The sequence below is a fragment of the Trachypithecus francoisi genome, unplaced genomic scaffold, assembly GCF_009764315.1.
Source record: "Trachypithecus francoisi isolate TF-2019V2 unplaced genomic scaffold, Tfra_2.0 Contig01579, whole genome shotgun sequence".
Lineage (NCBI taxonomy): Eukaryota > Metazoa > Chordata > Mammalia > Primates > Cercopithecidae > Trachypithecus > Trachypithecus francoisi.
The window spans coordinates 235,132-254,129 of record NW_022681442.1 but is presented as its reverse complement, the minus strand read 5'-3'; the positions used below and the strand labels follow the sequence as shown (position 1 = coordinate 254,129).

General features: G+C 51.6%; 1 protein-coding gene across 1 annotated transcript in view; it reads right to left on the bottom strand.

Annotated features, from left to right (window-relative positions):
- TCERG1L (transcription elongation regulator 1 like) overlaps positions 1 to 18,998 on the bottom strand; it is a 234,120-nt gene that overhangs the window by 160,751 nt on the left and 54,371 nt on the right. The window contains exon 4 of the mRNA XM_033178686.1: positions 14,619 to 14,804. Within this exon, the coding sequence (XP_033034577.1) occupies positions 14,619 to 14,804 (186 nt within the window). The remainder of the gene's footprint in view (positions 1 to 14,618; positions 14,805 to 18,998) is intronic.

Here is an 18,998-nt window from a genome sequence, read left to right as displayed (position 1 = left end):
CAGGGGTGCTTTGGGGGTAGGTGGGGAGAGGCCTCTCAGCAGCTGGCTAAGTTCTTTAAGGTGCGCTGGAAGAAACTGCAAGAAGCGTCATGACCCCATGGTTGAGGTGGAGGGACAGCTAGAGTTTGTCTCCAGAGTAGATGGCAGTGAGCTCTCCAGGTGGTAGCCCCCCCTTCCAGCCACGGCCAGGACTTGAGTCTCAGTAACGCCCAGGGTGCCGTGGCACTCCCTGGAGGACTGCCAGTTGGGGAGGGCTTCCAGAGCTCACAGTCATTGAAATCCTGGCCCAGACTGAAAGAGTTTTATCTGTGGACGAAGTCACCTGTGCACGTTCAACAGTGCCATGGACTAGTGGGCCGAGGTGTTCCCAGCCGAGAGAAGACTTCAGCAGCTACCTAGATTCTCCATGCCACCACCCCCGAGATGGGCAGGGAACTGTGAAATCCCATTTCCATGGGCACAAGCAGGGCCAGGGGTCTTCCTGCTGAGGACACTGGGTAACAGGAGGAGCATCAGTAACAGAGGCAGATGCTGCAGGGGGACCGAGTGGGAGTGTGCTGGGCACAGGGGAGTTGGGGAGCCCCTCAGCTGCTGGATGGCACCTGGACAAAGCCCAGCTCCACCCAAGAAATGGGCTTGCTGCGGTGCTCCCCAGCCACAGATCTTGGCTGATGGGAGCCTGGTGGGATGTTCTGAGCTCCTGAAAGGGTCTCATTGGTATTGCTGCCACCAGTGTGCACAGCAGGGCACTGTGACCCCAACACACACCGGAAAAAGTGTCAGCAAAACCTAATTAAAGAGTGAGATGAAAGGAGCCTGCAGGAGCAATGTTAATTACAGCATTTAATCCACCGGGCAGCGTGGCCGGGCCTACCTCTTTGGGATTCTCTGAGCTTGTTTATGATAAATTATTTTTGGGAATAACAGCCAACATCATGGCTTGTTAATTGGTTTAAAATAATAATTTTTTAAAAGAACTGAGAAGTTGAAGTCGACATTAGCTTCTTAAGAGCCCACGGTCACTTCCCTTGAAGACGGCTTCCCTCCCTCGAACCTTCTACATTTCCACCCAAAACGAGGGGGAGGCTCTCCGGGGGCAGGGGCAGGAAATGTGACCAAGCCCGCAGCTCACGGCTCTCCCTGGGAAACCACGTGTTATGCCCACAAGCTGCTGCCACGTGGCTCTCCGGTAACCTTCAGTGGCAACAGCCCAGACCAGGGAGGGGCCTTCCTGAGGGGCTCCTGCCACTGCTCCTAGGTACAGGTTAGTGTATCATCCTCATAAAGAGCTGGTCAAGTTCGGAGTTGGCGGGAGGGGTGCAGTGGGTGGGAAGTGCACGTGGGGCCTTTGTATCAGAGTTCTGTGGGTTGCAGGGCCTCATGGAAGGGCTGGCCAGGAGTCCTGCAAGGGCCTGGGCGGCAGAGGCCTCGGGTGGATGGGAGTGTAGGTGGGAAGAGTTCCCAGAGCAGGCAGCGCCAAGGAGCAAGGCCCAGGGCCCTTGGCTGAGTTGACGGGAATGATGGGGCAAACAGAGGCCAAGAGCCCCCAAGTGCTGGGTCTTCTGGAAGCACTGAGGCTCTGGTGAGACACAGAGCACCAGCCCTGCTGGGTTCACGAGAGCCACAGCCTTGGTTGGGCTCCTCCACTGGCTGGAGGGGGGATTGCACCTCAGCCAGGCGGCATGGCTCAAAGCCTAGAGGGGAGATGGCACCTCGTGCACGACAGTGGCAGAGGGGTGGCTGCACTCAGTGAGGCTTTCTCGGGTGGCATAAGCTGAGTGCTGGAGGACAAGTGATTTTTGGCCAGAAGCATGGTGAGTACCATGAGGGAAGCCTGGGGTCCAAGGGGCTCAGGAAGTGCTGAGCAAGGAGAGAAGAGGGGCAGGTGCATGCAGGAGACGGTGGCCACGCTGGACCGGGATGGGTCTGCTGGCCAGGCTGGGTGGGACCCAGTGATGGAGCTGGGAGGTGGGCAGGGCAGGCCCCACGTGACTGGGACAGCACACTACAGTCTCCATGAGGATGCGGAAAGGCTGGTGAGCGGAGGTGTTTCCCAGTTGGAGAAGGATGACAAAAAAGCAGAGGACAATTTAGGGGCTTGTGAATCTCCACCCGTCCCTCCCCTGCCCCACAGGGAGCTCCTCCTCCGGTGATGGGTGCCTGCCTGAGCCAGAACTCCGGGATCAGTCAGGGATGTGGCAGAAGTCCGTAGCAAAGGAGCTTGGTCCAAAGAGGAGGAATCGGGCAGCCACCTTCCAGCCTTGAGGCTGGGCTACCCCAGGGGTGAGATGGCCTCCCAGCCACACACCCCCACAAGGCATCCTCCTGCCAGGAGCATAGAGGTGGGGGTCACACACTCAGGGGACAGGACTATGAGATTCAGAATTGAAACCAAATAGCAGGTGCCCCCTCGGCCGAGCCCCCGGGCTGTTGCACAACAGAGTCCCAAACTCGTGGGGTGAGAGATGTAGGGAGGGGAGTATGCCAGCTCCTTCAGCAGCCACCAAGCCAGGTGCCACAGTGCCCTCCCAAAGCAGGGAAGTAAACTGAATTAAACACATATGCACACACGCGTGCACACACATCCACACCACACACAGCGACGGGCACATTTTCACTGGAGGTGGTGGCCCACGCTGTGCCTACTCCAAGGTACCCTGTGTTGGACAGACACAAAGTGGCTTGCTTGTGTACATTAGTTTCCTCTAATTACTATAAATTGAGTATCAGATGTTCGAGTCTTACACATTCGCCACAGCAAATTATATCCTCACCTTCCTTTCTACCATTATCACATTCTGAAACACCCATATGTAATCAGCATCCCCTACCAGCGCCAGGCTGTGTTTAATTCCTATTCTGTCCCCAGGAGCTCCTTCCTGAAGTGTCCTCAGTCAAGAACCAAGTGATTCTTGAACTCTGGCAAGACCCACCCCTGGTCGGGCCTCTGGAGCTTACGAACATGAGATAAGGCTTTTGTGGCAAGGAGTTACCAGATGGTGAGAAGGACAAGGCAGAGCAAATGTGGTGAAAAGAACCCTGGACGAATGACCACCCTCAAGGATGGCAGCACACCCAAAAGATTTTAGAGCAGATGAGCTTTCCCTTCTCTGTCCCCACTGTCTATCCTTGACCAGTTCACACATCTGGTCCGTTCGCCCTTTTCCAAACGGTTCTCAAACCTGATTCTCAAACAAGGCTCTCTCTCCAGCCCCACCTCCAGCAGCACCAACTCTCCCCTGCCTCCTGCCATGGCCTCAATCAGATCACTCACTCACAAATCCTGTACATTCACACCCACACGCCCACATGACTCAGGTGCACACACGCACAGACACATGCACACACGACTCACACACACACAGGTAAACTCACACACACACTGTAAATTCACACCCACATACCCACATGATTCATATACATGCACACACACACGACATACACACTACTCATACGTGCACACACACATGCACGCACGACTCATGTGCACACACACATACACACACAACACACACACGACTCATGCACACACACACGCACACACATGACACACACACTGGCAAATTCACACACACACGACATACACTCACATACGCTGGTAAACACACCCACATACCCACATGACACACACACACACGACTCACACACACATACGACACAGATGCCATCCAGGACCTGGACCCAGGCCTTGGCAGGAAATGTCAGAGCTGTGACAATGACAGAAAGGTCTCCATGTCCCTAGCACTGAGGCTGTATTAATTATGAACTTGAGACGTCATAAAGCAAACCAGGCTGATCTCCCTCTGCCCTCCTTGGCTCCGAGGGCTACAGTCCACCCGTCAGCCACACCTGGTGCCCGCTACCTTCCTGTAGCCTTGCCCCCCCCCCCAACAGGTCCCCGGCCCTTTCCCGGGATCCCATAGACTCTGCCTTGGCCTGTGTCTGGCTGGAGGCCCATCTGGGCCTAGTCCGGGGCAGGAAGGAAGACAGGGAATGAGGGCCCTCGTGCTGCCCTCAGATACATGCGGCTGAGAGTCAGTGGGAAATACATAACTTTGCTCCTTGAATGGGACACTGAACCTGCACTAGGCTTTCTGCCCAAGTCTCTGGCAGTGCTGAGCCCCAATGCCATGGGGCGTCACGCCCAGCAGAGGCTCCTTTCGCTCCCATCACAGTCCCCCCAACCTGTGCTCACATCCAGTCTTTGTCTCAGAGTCGCCTTCTGACTAGAGGTGCCCAGCCCTGCAGGTCATGCCCATCCCTGGAATGGTGCCCCAGGCCAGCCCTCGGCAGGACCGGAGAGGCAGGATGTGATGGAGCTAACCTGGCACACAGAGGCGATGCCTCTGACTTGGGGCACTGAGTCCTAAGGGAAAAGGTTCCCTCTCGCGCTCACTTGTAAACAGCCAGAACCCAGCCTAATGCTGGGAATCCAGCAGGGACTCGGCGAAAGCGGGTGGCTCACTGGTTCATCAGGTGTTGGGGGGTGGGACAAAATGATTTATTTACAAAAGCTCAGGTTTACTTTTCACATCATGCTAGAGTCCATTGTCTTAAGCAAATATGAGTGATTGCTCCTGCCTTCTTAGCAGAGGCAATATCACTGTTGAAGAAAGAAAAATAAAGGGAATACAGCAAGCTCTGGAAAGCCATGCAGCTACCCCAGCACAGGAGATTCCATGGCCCTGACAGTGGCTCCACTCAGGTCCCCAACAGCTGTTTAAAGCAGCATCCCTGAGTCCCTGGAGGACAGTGGCCCCCTCTAACCATGGCAAACGCACACTGGGGTCCTTGCAGCCCAGTAGCACGTTTCTTTTTTTTGTAATTATTATAAATTTTGTTCTTTTTTGAAAGCCTTAGAAGTAAGCTTTCTTTCTACTTGTGCAAATTTTCAAACTCTATATCACCAGTCAAAACGGAAATCACGCATCCACTCTCCCCCTCCTGGTTCTACCTGGCTGGGAGCTGCATGGGTATGACAGTCACACTCGCTGGCTCACACATTACTGGCTTGCTTAACCTGAGCAGCCAAGGCTGTGTTCCCCTCCTTTTCAAATCGTTGCAGGAAAGCAAAAGCATTCCGCCTGGCAAATAAGAACCTGAGGAGAGAAAGCAGCACTCTCTGCTTGTGCACAGAATAATTCAAACACTGTCTCCTCTCAGCAAAGAAAGCTCCCAGAAAGGAGCACACACCTGCCCCGGCATTCAGAAAGAACGCAGGAGCAAACACCATTCAGGGCAGCCAGGGACACTTTGGAGGAATAAAGCCGCATGATTTAAGTCACAGGGCACCAGTGAGGTACCACAGAGCAGGCAGGAGCCCAGCCCAACTCACATGAAGCTGCATGCTGCGTGCACGCCTGACGGGGGCTGGCAGAGCCCACCTTACTTCCCTGCAGATCCTCCCGGAGGCTGTCCACAGAGAACCACCAGACACTGAGACTGGGTGGGGCTTCTGCAACTGGTCTGTAGGTTCATAATCTTAAAGAAGTAAAATGGAATTGCAAGTGCTTCATGCGAGATGTGGCCTCACAGATGCAGGCTAATCTGTCACACACTGAGCCAGAGCCTTTGAGAGGTTTGCAGATGCTCACTTGAGGTGGAGGGATCATGGGCTATTTTCCTTTTCTTATTTATGCTTCTCCACTTCTTTCCTCAGGGTTCTAAGTCAGTGCTAATCAGACCCTCCACAGGGAAAGGTGGCCGGTATATCCTAGTTGGGAAATCTCATTCTAAGAACACAGGGAATCCTGAGGAGACACACGTGGGTTGTGAACCAAGTCCTGGCCGTCACTCATCGCCTGCCCAGGTGTAGGTGGAGCCAGTCTTGAGCTGCAGCAGGGAAGGGATGGTGAACTGGTGGACAGCGGCCGCCTGCCCGGGGCCTGCCCTAAAGCACCCTCTTCGACTCTCTTCTTCCTAGCCCAGGAGCCCGGCGCCCTGTTAGTTGACTTCTTAGGGAGTGAGAAGTGCTGCCTGCTACGAGCTCACTCAGCCTTCTGGTCATCAACATTTACTAAACTTTCAGCTGCCTGCAGAGCATTAGACACATGGGGTCTCCTTCTTAGCTGGACACTCTCCCAAACCACATTGCTCTTTCTCAAGCCCCGTGTGACATAGGACACACCGGGCACGTGAAGTCCTTCTCTCTGCAGCTCTCTCATTTCACCACCAGCACTAGGCTCCGCTTCCCACCTGTGCTGCTAGATGGCTCATGCCTGGGAGAGTTGAGGCCCAGCCAAATTCTCCAGCTTGTGGGAACATTATTACGCTCTCAGGCCGTGGGTCTATCTCAGGGAACCCACTCACCTTTGGTATATGGTGCTCCTTTCACGGCACTGAGAAATTCCAGGAAACATAATGGCAGCAGAGGGGTCCAGATTCCACACTGCCACCCCTCATTCCCCAGGAGCTCTGCCGTGGCCCTGACCACTCCCACGCCCCTCTGCCCAGGCCAGCAACCCCAGCTCATGGGGGTGCCTGCCTGTGCTGGGAGCCAGTCCTAACTTTCTGCCCCCTTTCCCCCTGCCCCTCCTCCCAACCCAGCTCAAAACAGCCCCTCTGCCTCTGCTGCTTCCTTCACTGAGAATCCTTGCAATCACAGACCTCAGGCCAGCCCCCAGGCCCTGCTGTCTCCTGCTCTCTGCAGACCCTATGCAGTCTGCCAGCCACCTCCAGGACAGTACATGCGCTTTGAGCCAGCCACCCTCACCCAGGCTCACAGGTCTCCTTTCTGCTTCATACCTCAGTTTCTGCTGTGCTCCGGATGGCTGATGGCACCGGAAATTGGGCTGCTGGAAAGACTGTTAGCAGAGCTGATCAGAGGAGACGCAGACATGGAAGGTACCATGAAGGGTAGAAGCAGTAAGAGGTTTTCACCGTTTCTTACTTAATGCTGTTCTTCTGACCGTCTCCAAGGTCCCTCAAATAAACTTCATTCATGTGCATATGAGAACACGCCTCCTTTTCTTATTGTTTTTATTGTGGTAAAATATACATAACACGAAATGTACTGTCTTAACCATCTTGAAGTGTACAGTTCAGTGGCATTAAGCACATTTGCAGCCGTCACCACCACCCACACTCCGAATTATTTTACCTTCCCAAACAGAAACTGTCCTAGTTCAACACTGACTTTCTGTTCCCCTTCCCCCAGTCCCTGGCAACCACCCTTCTGCTGTCTATCTCTGTGAATCCGATGGGAGGACTCAGATAAGTGGATTCTACAGGCTTGTTTCACTGACCATCGTGTCCTCAAGGTTCATCCATGAAGCAGCAGGTGCCAGCAATTCCTGCTTTTAAAGACTGAATAATATTTCACCATATAGATATGCCACATTTTCTTTATGTATGCACCCATCAGTGGATGCTAGGATCACTTTCATCATTTGTGGAATAATAAATAAGCTGCTACGAACATGTGCACTCGAGTAGGTATCTGTTTGAGATCCCGATTCCAATTGCTGAGTCCCATGGTAATTCCACGTGTAATTGTTTGAGGACCTGATGCACAGTTTTCCGCAACTGTACTACTCTGAAGCACCAATGTTGCTTTAGGGATGTTTGTTCAAAGCAACTCCCACACAGTCTCTAGAAGTTTAAGCATGGAGAGCAAAATGTCAGCTTTCTCTCACCCAGACCCCTGGATGGAACATGGGCCTGAAATGTCAGCTTTCTCCCATTCAGACTCCTGGGCGAACACAGGCCTGCACGCTACTGAACACAGGCTGTCCTCCCCCAGGGCATGGATCTCATTCATGCACCAAAGAGGTCTATTTGAGTGTTGGGACCGGAAGACTCTGCAGTGTGAGCTGCGGACCGGACGTCTCCAACGAGTGCCCATCAGGGAGGACTCGCCTTCTCCACGGAGTCCTGAAGCACGTGTCACTCGCCGCTTCTGACGGCCACCCACCATGGATACTATTTCCAACAGTGCTGTTATCACAAATTAAATAAAGTGGTCTGGCCCGGGAAGCAGCTGCTGCTCCTGTTGCAGTGAGTACTCTATGACAATGTCCTGTCTGGCTACAGCAACACGATCTGCACAGCGACCAGCCTCCTCACACAATGCTTTCATTAAAGCAGCCATGGGTGACCTCCTTCCTCCCTGATCTGTCTACAGACCAACTATTTCCCCACCCTCCTTACAGGGGCGCTTCTAAATCTGGCCCCTGCTTGAAGACCACAGGGACCCCCAGGGATGGCAGCACGTACCGCCGTGTGCCTGAGTGAGGCCCTGGCGCCTTCCCTGCTGGGCCAGTCACAGACTCTCCCTGAGGGTCCTCAGCACAGCAGGCATCCAGCCTCTCATCGGCTCTTGGCCTGTGCCTGCCAGGCAGGCACAGCTGAAGTTATCCAGTGTCCCTTTAGCACCGGGAGCCTGGCCACCATCACAGCCACTGGGTTACTGATTTTAGCACAGTGGCTCTATAGACGGACAGGAATTACAGCTGGTAGATGGGACTGCCAATGGTGCAGAAGAAAGACATCCTGGGAAAATCCTTGGCAAAGGATTGCTGAGTTCCACCCTCACTCTGCCCCTCACTTGTATTGGGATTTAGGTAAACTGGTCTTCAGTGGCCTTTGACCCTGCCCCCCAGCTTTAAGTAACGGAATCGGTTGTCCAGAGTCCACAGGCCTTTCAGCTTGAAAATTTTGGGTTCCGGGAAATTCAAATCCCTAAAGATTGTGGTGACTGGGGCACAATCACCTCACTATCTGTCTGAGCTTCCCATTAGAGATTCCGGTTAATGCTGAGCTGAGCGGCATATTCAGGGGCTGGGTGATGCGGCGTCCGCCGTGCTGAGCGCTTCCTGACTATGTTTGTCTGTTTGTTAGGACTGGGCTGAGTGGGTGTGGGGTGAATGTCTGTGGAGCAGGGCAGCCATCTCTGCACTGTCTCATAGAGAACACAGAGAACTGTCAACCAACACCCCAGAGCGTTGTTGGAGAGGGTCGTAGCCACAGAGCACAGGTGTGACTGGATGCCGTTCATTAACAAAGAGTCAGTGAGAGGTAAATTTGTGCCGAGAACCGTTCCCGGCACCAGGGCCTCAGTGGTGCACCCCGCCCCTCAGGGTCTGACATGTCAGTGTAGGAGAGAAAATAGGCCGGGAACTGACATGGAAGAGAATTGCAGGTGATGACAAACGCCGAAAAGCAAACGCAACAGTGAGGAGAAGGAGCTCGTTCCGTGGGCCACTTCAGGATGGGAGGACTAGGGCTGCGTGCTGCAGCTGAGGCCTGAACAGTGGAGGAACCACCGGCCGGTGGGACAAGGCGTTATATGACTTACAAACAAATGCTGCACAAAAGTGAACAGGATGGTACCACCGCTGCACATACCAGCAGGGACGACTGTAAAGAAAGCACGTATCTGAGTGGAAAGGCCATTGCAGAAGAATGCACAAACGATGCTAACATTTATGTGAAATGAACAAAAACTGAAGTATGCAATATATTGTCTAGAGATAATGCATGTGGTAAACACATTTTTTTAAAAAACAGCAAAGGAATGATTGGCACATCTTCAGGGGAGCAGTGACCTCCGGGGTGAGCAGGAGGTGAGGCTGGGGGCAGGGCCTGGGATACTGGAAACATCAAGTTTCTTAGACTCAGAGGGAGGCACTGGGTGTCTATTGTATTAATATTCTCTATACTGGACATAACCTTATGCATGCTGTGGCCTGCGTGATATATTTCCACATTTTTTCTTCAAAGAGAGGGTGAATTGGAGCTAACAGAGGAGATGGCTAACATAAAGTGCAGGTGATCCTCAGGGAAGGCACAGGGAGTGGAGCAGCTCAGAAAGAACGCAAGGTCCCAGGAGCATCATTTCCTAGATGAGTGAGCCAGACCTTGCTCATGGGAGTGATTTCCCCGTGAAAGCAGCTCTCCCCTTTGGAGCCCAACAACGAGGTCTCCATTTAAGAAAGTCTGCTCCTTATATGCCTAAACGTAATAATGCCGGCTCAGACGCTTGTGGTTGCATTCTCAGTAAGAATTCACTTATCATGCATAACAAACTATGCAAAAGGGTTTTGTTGGTTTGTTTAACTCCAGTAAGTTTTCCACTAGAGGTAACTCAATTCTCCATCAGAAATGAACACGTCTTTCCCGCACAAGCCCGATGAGTTTGAGGAATCTTGAGGTATAAGCAATTATATTGTTACAGTATTTTTGTCTCTGAAAATCTTTAAAATGTTAATATGTATTATGACATTTTTGATTATAGTGGAGGAGGAAATAATTCCTGGATGATTTAAAAAAAGACCTTATTCCCAAATGTCTGAATTACTGTTGTTACAGAACCTGTTTCAGCATCTGCAGATTTTGCTAATGAGGAAAGCCGACAGCCACATGAAAGGCTGCGTGGTACAATTCTGGCTTGGAGACTTTCTGACTTGTTATGTAGCTTGGCTGGTAAGTTACTGATAGAACAAAAAAAATAGTCACTTCCCAGCTGTTCTGTGGCAGGACAAAATGTTAAATTTAAACCATTAAATAGTTCTGGAAGCAAAGAACAGGTGGCAAATGGCTTCCCAGGCAGATGGCCCTTTTTAATATCTGTTTGGTAGTTACCTGCTCTACCAGAGACTGAAAGTACTCACTCATATTTCACTCTTCTTGCCTGAACGCTTCAGTCATGGTGGGCCAAATTTTAAAAATGAATGCTGTCTTTCTTAAAAGAAGAATCACTTTGGCTGAGCACAGTGACTCACGCCTCTAATCCCAGCACTTGGGGAGGCCAAGGTGGGCAGATTACGAGGTCAGGAGTTCAAGACCAGCCTGGCCAACATGGTGAAACCCCGTCTCTACTAAAAATACAAAAATTACCTGGGCATGGGGGTGTACACCTGTAATCCCAGCTACGGGGGAGACTGAGGCAGGAGAATCACTTGAACCCAGGAGGTGAAGGTTACAATGAGCCGAGACCATGCCACTGCACTCCAGCCTGGGTGACAGATCAAGACTCCGTCTCAAGAAAAAGAAAGAAAGAAGAGAAAAGAAAAGAAAGAGAGAGAACGGGGAAGGAGAGAGAGAGAGGGAGAAAGAAAGAAAGAAAGAAAGAAAGAAAGAAAGAAAGAAAGAGAAAGAGAGAGAGAGAAAGAAAGAGAGAGGAAAGGAAAGGAAAGGAAGAAGGAAGGAAGGAAAGAAAGAAAGGGAAAGGAACACAATAAAGAAAGAGAGAGAGAGAAAGAAAGAAAGAGAAAGAAAGAAAGAAAGGAAAGAAAGAGGGAGGGAGGGAAGAAGGGAGATAGAGAAAGAAAGAAACAAAGAAAGAAAGAGTGAGAGAGGGAGGGATGGAGGGAAGGGAGAAAGAGAGAGAGAGAGAGAGAAGAAAGAGGAAAGAAACAAACAAACAAACAAACAAGCTCTGTGAGTGAGTGGAACAGGAGCAGGCTCCGCTGGGCCTATCAACGTGCAGAAGGGAGCGCTGTCCCTGGAGTCAGGGGAATTGCTGCGTTGGGTGCAGGCAGGGTGGGGATGGAAAGACATGACCTCTGCTGGTGACCCACTGCCTGGGAGGGGCCAGCCTGGTAAACAGACCCCTGTGAAGTGGAGGCCAAGGGACACTCGTGCCCTGGGAGGGCAGCAGGGACCAGCCTTCCCGCCCGTGCTGATGCCACTCTGAAAGAGAAGTCCGGTTCACGGCTGAATCCTGACTTAAAGAGCCTGGTCACGGGCTCTTTAAGTTTTACGCGGCATCTTAGTTAAGCTAAATCTCATGCAAGGCACCGAATTCCGTGCAAGCTTTATGACTGTGGGCTCTTTCCAACACACAGCCTGCTCCTTCACGGTCAGGGTAGTGCCATATTAACTCTCCCAGATGAGCATATCCGGGTACCCAGACAGCTTTTCACGGTGCCTTAAGCAGAGTTCGAATAATACAAACCCCGGGTTCTCCACAGAGCCACTACCTACACTTTGGGCCAGATGTTTCTCTACCATGGGGGCTGCCTGGGGGTTGTAGGATTGTGGCATCTTCCCTGGCTTCTACCCACCAGATCCCAGTAGCAACCCTCAAGTCATGACAACCAAAACACACGGAGAGTCACGCTGCCAAATATCCTCTGGGGTGCAGAATGGTCTCCAGTTGGGGACCACGTGGAGCTCTGAGGTTACTGACTTTTATACCAAAGCCAAGGATGTAAGTACAACAGTCAAGCTCGCTTATATAAAGTCGGAATTATCTTCCAAATAAAAACAGGATAATTCTTCTGTAGATAAAGTAAAGGTCACAACCTTTTATAAAATCAGTTTGAATATAGAGCAAACTTTGCAGTGAGCTGTGTTCTTCTGAGTCCATCAGCACCTGCTTCACACTGATGTCCTTCTATTTCCTCTCCCCCAGGCAGAGGCCACTCCCTCCACCCACCCCTTCATGGGATAGCTCATCCTTGTCCTGCCCCTGCCCAGTTCATCTATGTTAAGGGGTGTCAGAAATTTCCTAGGGGGCTGCCTGAGCATTTGCTGAGACCGCCCATTAGCAGAGATGACGCCTTGCTCCCATCATTCTGTGGGGCTCCTTGCTCCCATCATTCTGTGGGGCTCCTTGCTCCCATCATTCTGTGGGGCTCCTTGCTCCCATCATTCTGTGGGGCTCTTGCGGTGGTTTAGACAACAGCCCTAAGGTTGCAGATAGGCCAGCTCTCTATCCCCCCATCTCATCAAGTCTTGGTTTTCAAAAAGTACCCCAGGGACATGTTAGGATGGTTTTCTTCATGGGCATGACAGCCTCGCTCCCAAGTCCAGAGGAGGCTGCCAGGACAGCACCACCAGGCAGTCCCACCTCCTGATGGAGCCCTCACCAGGGGCGCCCCTGGCAGCACTGCACCTACCCGTGAAGCCTGGGATGGGCCACGCTGCTCACAGCTCAGACCTGCTCATCGCTGGTTCAGACCCAGCTTCCTGGTGGTATTTCAACTTCAACCTGCAGCCTCTCCTGTGGGGCAGGGTTTCCAGGTCAGGTGGATCAATGCCAGCAATGGGAAGGCAATTTTAGGAGCTACCTTCTGAGTAACGCCCCTTTCATCTTCCTGTCAGCCCATTTTTCCAGTTATCTACAGGACAGCAACGTTGGTGCTGGCCTCATTCTAACTGAATGCACATTATAGCAAATTTGATCATGGAACCTTATAAAAGGCAAACAAGAGAGGATGCCTAATTGTTATGTCACCTTATAAATCATGTAAGAGATATGGAAAGTGAGGCTGCCCCTGAGGTACACAGCTTTTGGTTCTAAGATTAATTTTCCTCTGAAAACAGTAAGTCATCCCTAATATATGTCAGTGGACTGGAAGGTTTAACCAAATTCTTGACACAGCTGCAATTTATGTTTCACTCCGAGATTATCCATGTGTTTTATTTATTTTCTCCATCACACCCTAAATGCATGCTCACTGACATGCTGAAAGAGAAATACGATTTTGATCTTCAGAATACAATATCCTACTTATCAACTAATTCATCAGGCCAACATAGAAACAGCGAATGCCGAAGGTCCATTGTTGAAAAAGACTGTATTAGATTTACTAGCAACAAAGCCAACAAACTGCAAACACTCCAAAAATCGGAAAGTCGTGGAACTGGGCTGTTGGTCTTCTACCATGAACCAGTATGTATATATTTATGTGTGTGTCTGTCACAGTCTAGTGGTTCATTTCCTGCTACTCGTAATCTAGCAATTAATGATATTAATACAATCTTCCATGGAATTTCTCTACAAGTTTTACCATCTCACATGAAGAACTGAAACCAAAATAATAGAGTAAATCCTCAATTCCTGGGAGTTGGCACTGTCATTCCAAATTAATGGAAATGTTGCTAAGTTTGGAGAAACAGGCATTTTACAAGGGTGTCTGGGTCCCGAAGCGTGCAGGTTACAGTTAATGGATGGACACGCATACCTGTGAACCCATAGGGACAACAGAGCTGCAGATGGGACCCAGGGCCTCCCATCTACTCCAAGTGCCTCATCAATGCATCTCATACCTCTCAGGACACCAGAATAGCCACCCTCCCAGCCCCTGCCCTGAGGACATCTCAGAAAGGGGGCACATCCACTGCATTGATGAGCTCAAATGCCTTTGTGGCGGCCCAAGCCTCTCGTACTCCAGGCTGTCCCGGTGGGTGGGACCCCAGCCCCTGTGTCCAGCACAGGCCAGAAGACAAGCCACGTGGACGGCCTGGGGGGAGCGGCGTGCAGCTTGGCTCTGGGCTCACACACCAGGCTCCGCTCCGGCACACCAGCCTCCACGTCCTGTGCAAGAAAATCACAACTTCCTAGGGTCCTTGCACTTCCAGACCATGCATAACTCCCCATCAATTCCAGTTAGTAAAGAGAAGCCTCATTTCCTCAAACAGAAACCTTCACCTTGGCTTTACAGCAGGAAGTGCCAGGGTGGACCTGACAAGGTGGCTCAGTGGAGTCAGGTCCATTTGCAGGGTCTGAAGTCAAGCAAAGCCCAAACGATCCCCGCCGAATGTGTCCCCCTCAACCGGAGCTGGGCTTCATGTCCCACAGCACCTGGGCCCACGCCAGTGGCATCTGACAAGGAAGCCTCGGCGCCCTGACTAAGGCAGCACCGGGCATCGGGACTGCGCTCTGAGCCTACCTGAGAAGGGGGACGTCCGGAGGGGTATTTTGATGGGTGCCAAGGTCAGGAAGTGGCGCGGCTGCACACTGGAGGGGGACGGGCCCCGGAGGCTCTCAGGGTCCATGGAGACCATGGCAGCGGCGGCAGCCGTGGCGATGGTGATGGCGGGGCTGCTGGTCGGCTTAAGGCTGTTATGGCAGCCACCTGCGGAAGAGGGATGCAGAGGGTCAGCGGGGGATGCCCACGGCCATGGGTGACTGATGCCCATCTTGCAACCACAAGATATCAGCCCCCAGAAAACAGGTGAGGGGGCACTACCCCTCTTTAACGGAAGCCCACCGTACGTGCCACAGTCCGCAGAACAAATGGTTGTGTGATGAGTTCTCCATCTGCGAAATGCTGACACAGACACCCAGCACACATACAGGCCATGTGATGCCCAGTGAGCCACGGGGCCCACAGTCGCCAGGGACGAGCCAGGATCCAGGTGTCTTACAGAGAAACCGCTTGTCCCTGGTGCCCGGGTGTTAAGTGCCTAATCAGAAGTGACCATGAACAGCACGCAGTGACTTGGAGCAGACGCCGGGGAAGGCCCAGCACTGCCACATAAGACAGTGGGGCTTTGGAAGAAGGGGCAGCTGTGAGACAGGTTTCCAGAGGGCGCCAGGCTCAGCTGGGCCCTGCAGGGAGTGGCCGGTCACCAGACCAGCTGCTGCAGGGGAGAAGCCCACACCCAGCTCAGCGCAGGCTGCTCCCTGAGAGGAGTCAGACGCAAGCCTGGACTCGGGCATCTCTTCTAACATCAGCGGAAACATCTGAAAGTTTGCTTCCTCCTCTGCCTTTTCAGTAAAACATGTTTTCTTTTAAAAGACTCCTCAGTTCCCCCAAATAAATGTGGTATCTAAGAAGTATTTTGTAGGTGCCATTTTACATAAATGGTGGCAGCTTAGTCTGGCCAGCTCTGGACAGCAATTTGGAAACGTTTTTAAAACCTTGATATAATTCACAACTCTTGATCTGGCACGTCCTCTCCCGCAACCCACCCACACGCCCAGTGCCTGAGGATACAGGTGTAGAATGTGGAGCTAGAAATATCAGCAAAAGCTGGACAGCTGCACGAAGGATGGCGCACCATGCGTGGGACGGTCAATGGTCAGTATGAACATGTCAAGAAAGATCATTAGTGCCATTGCAGATGGCTCATGATACAGCAGATCAATAAAACAAACTAAAAACCATATAGATTCCTACCATGTCTCGTCATTCAGTCAATCAGTCTTTATTTAGCTGACAAGTGCCAGGCATTTTCCAGCCCTAGCTCTTTGAGACAGAGCAGTGAACCAAACACTGGGAAGGCTGGCCTTCGGGGGGGTTCCTCCCAGGGAGGGAAGAGGCAGGGTGCTCATTCTTCTTGTTGATTTTCTGTACTTTCCAGGCTGGTGGGAATGGTGGGAAAGCAGGGAGGGGGCATCTAGCCTTGGTGTGTGGGCCTCAGTTGTGACTGGGGTGGCCAGGAAAGTCCTCACTGGGAAGGAAAAAATAGGTAAAAGTCTGCATGAGGCAAGGTGAGGCGCCCTGCTGACCCCTACAGAAGAAGCAGGTGTGCAAAGACACTGTGGCCGGTGCCTGTGTGGTGCCTTCCAGGAGCAGCAAGGAGATGAGCAGAGCTGGGGTGCAGCGTGCAAGGCACCGAATACAGGGAAATGGGGAAGCCGGGGGTGGGGGGGCAGCCAGGCTTTGCCAGCAGACACAGGCAGGGGATGACTTGGGTTTTACTCCAAGTGAGGCGAGCCACAGGAGGGAGCGGAGCCTGTGGAGCCTGTGGAGCCTGCAGAGTGGCGGAGAGGCCACAGCTCTGAGTCTCGTCTGAATGTCTTCATCCTGCCTCCTTTACTGGGAACAGACGGGCATTTGCTTCCAGATGGACTCAGCGCCACACCCTACAGCGTCCCTATTTCAAGGAAGACATCCAGGCTAGCGCTAGAAATTTGGAGGCCTATAGGAGGTACTTAACACTGTGATGTCAGATGTGGTTAAAAATAGAAGAAAGTCGTGATAATGAACATATCTAGATGGCAGAATTACGGCTGATTTTCTCTCCTTTCTTTTGGAATTTCCTATGATGCGCATATAAAGATATTTTAAATTAAATATAATTTGTTACAGGGCAGCTTTAGGTTTACAGAAAAATTAGGTAGAAAGTAGAGAGAGTTCCCTAATAGATGCCCCCACTCCCCTCACTGTGAGCATCTGGCATCAGTGTGGGGCCTTTGTTACAGTTCATGAGCTGACAATGGCACCTTGTCAACACGGCCACGCGTTCACTGGGGCTCACCCTTTGTGCTGTGCATCCTATGGGTTTGGACAGAGGCACTGTGGGATCATAGGGAGCATTTTCACAGCCATTGTACCACCATGCACTGTGATATCATACAACACATTCGCATAGCCCTTAAACTCCCCTGTCCTCTGCCTGTTCATCCCTCCCTCCCCTAAGCCCCTGGCAGCTGCTGATCTTTCTATGGCCTCTCCAGCTTTGCCTTTTCCAGAAGGCCATTCAGTTGGAACCAAATACTATTAGCCCTTTCAGACTGGCATCTTGTGCTTGGCAATATCCATTTAAGGTTTCTCTCTGTCTTCTCCTGACTTGATAGCTCATTTCTTTTTATTGTTGAACGATTCTCCATTATCAGGAGGTGCTGTAGTTTAGAAGCAAAATTGTTGGATTTTATGGTAGGAGGTGTGTTTCACTTTTTAAGAAACTGCCCAGCTGTCTTCCACGGTGGCCGTGCCATTTTGCATTCCGCCAGCAGTGAATGGAGTTCCTGTTGCTCCACATCTTCACCAGCATTTAGTGATGTCGGCCTTCTGGATGGCAGCTTTTCCAAGTATGTCATGGAATCTACTTGTTGCCATAGACAGATTTGAAGTCAGAAAAAAATAGGCACTATTCAAAATATGTCATCTCAATAATAAAACACTTTCGAAAATTTATAAGATAAAGTAATCATGTGGATAAAAAGTCCCTCCTGAACTCTCCCACTGAACACTGTCCATCTTTTGTTATATTGCAATTGTCTGGCCTGGCTGTGTTGGAAACATATCACAATCACACTAGATCTGTGGCTCTTTCATGAGATGCTATAAAAGAACACTTCCGGCCGGGCGCGGTGGCTCAAGCCTGTAATCCCAGCACTTTGGGAGGCCGAGACGGGCGGATCACGAGGTCAGGAGATCGAGACCATCCTGGCTAACACGGTGAAACCCCGTCTCTACTAAAAAATACAAAAAACTAGCCGGGCGAGGTGACGGGCGCCTGTAGTCCCAGCTACTCGGGAGGCTGAGGCAGGAGAATGGCGTGAACCCGGGAGGCAGAGCTTGCAGTGAGCTGAGATCCGGCCACTGCACTCCAGCCTGGGCGACAGAGCGAGACTCCGTCTCAAAAAAAAAAAAAGAACACTTCCTTTGTCATAAAATGCCCTTCAAAAGTCCCACGCTGAACCACAGCCTTGTATTCCAAGGAAGGGACACGTCACATACATTTGCCGTATTCTGTTACCCAGCCCCGTCATAATAGGTGCTGTTCTGATAGATAACCACGATGCCAACAACCACCTATAAACAGGTTCATTTCCGTATTTATTGCTATGCAGTAGATTGCAGGGTCCAAATAGTGTAAGCATGTGGGGTGTGCATGTGTCAGTGTAAGGAAGGAATTTTCTGGAAGTTTTGATGCACTCAAGAGCCCTACATGAATTTATTCTCAGTGGCTTCTCTCCTTAGGATCTCTGTTTGCATGTTGCCTCCCCACAGCTGTTTCCACTGGAATTTAACCACTTAGTGGTTAAATTTAACCTACTTAGTGGGCCTCTGAGTGAGCACAAAAGTTAAAGCCCTTGCTGGGAAGTTATTTCCAGTTGAGGAAGGAAAAGATGGCATCAGAATGACCTGGGGGAGTTTTCCAAACCCCGGGAACCACTGGGAGCCCCAGAAGGGCAATGGGTGGGTGGAAGGGAGGGCTATAAACATGCAAAGCCCCTCAGGTCACTGTAACATCCCAGCCCTGCACCCCGTCCCAGTGCCCGAGTCCTGTCCACCCGGAAGCTTCTCCCTGGTCTCAACGCAGGCTGACCTTCCTGCCAGGGGTGCCCTGACTTTCATTGCTGAAACTGCTCCTACCCGGCAGAGAAGGACCAGAGGCAACACATCCTCCACTCAGCAGCCCTGCCAGAGCATGGGTGCAGCAGTGCTGGTGATCAGGCCTGAGCTGTGGGCTCCCGGGTCGGGGAGGGGCTGTCCAAGACCACCCACCCACAGGAAGGAAAGGTCAGACCTCTATAGGGTGTGATACAGGTGCAAACAGATACAGAGAAGCCATACAGCTTGGTAATTAGTACA